General features: G+C 40.1%; 1 protein-coding gene across 2 annotated transcripts; it reads right to left on the reverse strand.

Moving 5' to 3' along the window:
* Positions 1 to 506: 506 nt before the first annotated feature.
* On the reverse strand, positions 507 to 1,637 carry ACTBL2 (actin beta like 2). 2 transcript variants are annotated; one of them, XM_077115177.1, is made up of 2 exons: positions 1,509 to 1,637; positions 507 to 1,382 (listed from the first exon to the last, which is right to left on the reverse strand). In XM_077115177.1, exons 1-2 carry the CDS (start codon positions 1,635 to 1,637, stop codon positions 507 to 509), a joined length of 1,005 nt encoding a protein of 334 aa, XP_076971292.1. The 2 variants fall into 2 exon arrangements, with proteins under 2 accessions (XP_076971292.1, XP_076971291.1); XM_077115176.1 differs by having other exon boundaries at positions 507 to 1,637.
* Between the last annotated feature and the right edge of the window lie 2,644 nt (positions 1,638 to 4,281).

Genomic DNA, 4,281 nt, shown 5'->3' on the forward strand with positions numbered 1-4,281 from the left:
ATATATGGATATTATTGACCTATGTAATTCATTATATTATATAAAGAAGCAAAACAAAACAAAAATACTGAACTAATAAGACATACTTGCTAAATATAAGAACATGTTTTTCTACAGGTTTGTACAGCTTGCCATTGCTAAATATTTTAAGCTAGAAATTTTTTTGGAGATTAGAAATTGTAGTTATCCATTCTGATATGGCATTTCTTATGATTTTATTCCTTGTCAGTCATTCTTATCTAAACCAGACTACATTTATTTGAAGCCTATAGATGAATAAAATACAGGTGATATCAAAATTCTCCTTAAGTTGATAGAGATCAAGATGTGGTTAGTTGGGTAAGAGCCCATGAAAGTTGGATGGAGAGATGGGGTTTGTCAGTTGAGACCCTAGGAAGAGCAGACTATTTACCTTGATTTTGTTGAAAGTGGATTAAAAGCAGTACCATCACCATGACCTAGGAAAATTCAAAGGGAAAATGTAAACCTGTTAAATGGAAGCTCATTCAGAAACATTTCCTGTGAACGACGGGAGGGCCAGCCTCATCGTATTCTTGCTTACTGATCCACATCTGCTGGAACGTGGACAGGCTGGCCAAAATGGATCCCCCAATCCAAACAGAATACTTCCGTTCTGGGGGAGCTATGATCTTGATTCTCATAGCACTTGGTGCCAGGGCTACGATTTCCTTCTGCATTCGGTCAGCAATGCCATGGTACATGGTGCTGCCTCCAGACAACACCGTGTTGGCATAGAGGTCCTTGCGAAGATCCACATCACACTTCATGATAGAGTTGAAGGATGTCTCATGGATCCCACTGGACTCAATGCCCAGAAAGGAAGGCTGGAAAATGGCTTCAGGGCACCGGAAACGTTCATTTCCAATGGTGATCACCTGCCCATCAGGAAGCTCATAGCTTCTTTCCAGCGAGGAGGATGCAGCCGCACTGACCATCTCTTGCTCAAAGTCCAGGGCCACGTAGCACAGCTTCTCTTTGATATCACGAACAATCTCCCGCTCAGCTGTGGTAGTGAAGTGATAGCCTCGTTCTGTCAGGATTTTCATGAGGTAATCTGTCAGCTCTCTGCCTGCCAGATCCAGACGAAGAATGGCATGAGGCAGTGCATAACCTTCATAGATGGGCACAGTGTGAGTGACTCCATCCCCGGAGTCCATCACGATGCCTGTCGTCCGTCCTGAGGCATAGAGGGACAGCACAGCCTGGATCGCTACATACATGGCAGGTGTGTTGAAGGCCTCAAACATGATCTGAGTCATCTTCTCCCGGTTGATCTTGGGGTTGAGGGGTGCCTCAGTGAGGAGGATGGGGTGCTCATCTGGTGCCACGCGGAGCTCATTATAGAAGGTATGATGCCAGATCTTCTCCATATCGTCCCAGTTGGTGACCACTCCATGCTCAATAGGATACTTCAAGGTCAGGATGCCTCTCTTGCTCTGGGCCTCATCCCCCACATAGCAATCCTTCTGGCCCATGCCTACCATGACACCCTGGTGCCGGGGCCTCCCCACCATTGAGGGGAACACAGCCCTGGGGGCATCATCACCACCAAAGCCTGCCTTGCACATCCCTGACCCATTATCTACCACCAAGGCAGACAGGTCATCATCAGTCATGGTCCTGGCTGAATCTTCCAGAAAGACAAATAGAAGTTAGCTATAGTTACCAGAGTGTGGTGCAAAAGAAAAGTTTAACAGGTTTCACACACTCCAGAACTGCTGCCAGAGAGGGGAGCCTGCTCTGTGACAAGAGATATTTAAAGGAATACACTGGCCCCACCCATGTCACATCCCACCAGTTCCCAGCACTCTGGGTGGGGTTGCTTTGAGGTATTAATAATGATAATTATATAAATCATTAGTAGACCTTCTTTCATAAAGTGAAAATTGGCTACCAAGTGGCTAAATCTCAGGTTACTGTAATTAGGCAACCCACACATGGCTGTTAGCCTACTTTGGCACAGTCCCTAGATAACTGTGGTGATGAAATGGGGAATATAAAAGCAAGATGAAAGCAATCTGCTGGAAGCCCTACTTCTTCACTTGACTCTCTGGGTCCATTTTCTCTACAGTAGCTTTAACTTTTCATTTTTAATATATTGTTCTTGTAAGGAGTCCCACCCTACAAAGTTTACTTTTTCAAGCTTTTCTTCTCCAGTAGATTCTTAATCCTATAGGGTGTCATCACGACAGAAACTGGTTTAATGATTAGAAATAATGAATGACCAGTGTGGCCTGATAGCTGTAAATATAATACTTTTGTTTGGGAAAAATTTAGGGATATTTAACAGATTTCTAATTTATGTAATCAAGGAAAAGCAATACATTGATCAATAAAGTAAACTACAGCAGATTTTCTTTCCCTGATTTAAATTTTTAATAACCACATTTTATTAAACACTTACTGTATCTAGACATGATTCATACAACTGGGTTTGTTGGGTACATGTTGACGACATAGAGACTGAATGTCCAACTATCTTGCTTGGCTTATTAAAATGCAGATTATATAAATGTCATTTATTTGCAACGATTCTTGTTATACAAACAATGAATAAAATTCAATGGTAAAGGTAAATTTAAAAATAATATTTTTGAACTGCTGTTTAAAACGTTTGTACTCCAAGATTCATGTATTATCACATCAAATCTCTCGGTTGGTATTAAAATCTACACAATTGGAAAAGAATTAGCTTTCCTTCCGTTGTAGGATATATTACACCTTGAGCACTTAATAGAATAGCTTATTTGGATTTGATTTTTAATATGAAAATGTAGAGAACTTGGGTAAAATATTTCATGATAAAAGTGTAAGACATTTGTAATGTGTTACTGAGACACAATAAGAAATATCATTGCTTTTGCTCCCTTATATGTTACATAAATAAGATACAGTCTCCTCTGTTAATTCTTCCATGAAGCAAAGCAATTTTTCATGCCCATATCCGAGTTTTCCAAAATCACCTTTTTTTCCCCCCTATCATTCAGTAATGGTCACTTTGTAAGAGGTAACAGCGATATCATGGTACTGTTCAGAAATGCACCCTTCAGTTCAAAGCCAGGAGAACTAGCTCAGTGCCTTTGTCCACGAGACTCTGGGAGAGTCAGGACAGCACCAAGCTCTCTTCCTTGTCTAGGCCTGATATAGAATTATTTTTCTCTGGGTTTATGCAATGCTTTTATCCTATAACCTGCCTTCAAAACCTGCCTGCTGAAAATCAACCGTGGTTGGAATGAGTATTTCACCACGAGATCCATTATATTTTCTTTTAATCCCACCAGGACTATCCTTTCCCTTAATCTTTTCTATAACTGCAAAATCAATTTCTCCTTCAACAGTATTAAAAAGTTCACTTTCAAACCTTCTCATTGAGTGGTTTTGTGAACTTCCTTTTCATGTAGTACTGCCAAACTTTTTATTAAACAGTATTTTATTGCTACAGGGTGACACTTCTGGAATGTCCTTTTTGAACCTCATAACAAACTGCATCTACCGCCTACAAACTGAAAAGAAAGTATTACATTTAGCCAGGGTCCCCACTTTCAAATGCTCTGATCTCTAATATAAAACAAAGCCATGCCAGGGGAAGTTAAAAGTTGGGAGCAGCCCATGCGGTAACAAGTGCAATCATTAAATCTAGATTTATTGTAGCACTGGCCTCAGAATAGCCCATGAACCAAGTGCTGTCCAGTCCTGAGTCCACATAGCATAACTGATGCCCAGAGAGTGAGAATAATTTGTGATTTTACTAGAAGTCCTTATAGCTTCTGTTTCAATTTTAGTGTCCCAAGAGAAATATTCTTTAAACAAGCTTAAGCTTTATTACCTTCAGTAATACAAGAGGGACATATCCATAATTCAACTTCCATTTAAATATATCATATATTGGACTGGTTAAATTAATAAAAAATAGAATTTGTGTAAGTGAAACACAGGAAAATGGGTGTGCAGAGGCTGGGCCCTGAGGGACTGTGCCTAAAGGTAATGGGTTTTGTAACCAATGGGATTTTACAAATGTTTATTTACCTAAACCTATGGGGTACTCTGTGGTTAACTTCTGGATGCCCAGTATATTATTTTCTTTTACATTTTGCCTAGTTTGAGTATCTTGCAAATAAAACTAGTGCAAGGCACAGATATGGGCATGTGTGTAAGGACAGTGAGATGGGGGACATGAAAATAGTGCCATGCTGCCTTGTCACAAACTTCTCATCATCTGGCCCTTTCTAAGACTTATACAATCAATCCACAAATATTTAT

The sequence above is a fragment of the Tamandua tetradactyla genome, chromosome 9 (genome assembly GCF_023851605.1).
Source record: "Tamandua tetradactyla isolate mTamTet1 chromosome 9, mTamTet1.pri, whole genome shotgun sequence".
NCBI lineage: Eukaryota > Metazoa > Chordata > Mammalia > Pilosa > Myrmecophagidae > Tamandua > Tamandua tetradactyla.

Coding starts and splice junctions, on each gene's coding strand:
- ACTBL2 (XM_077115176.1), bottom strand. CDS start 1,637: ATGACTGATGATGACCTGTCTGCCTTGGTGGTAGATAATGGGTCAGGG.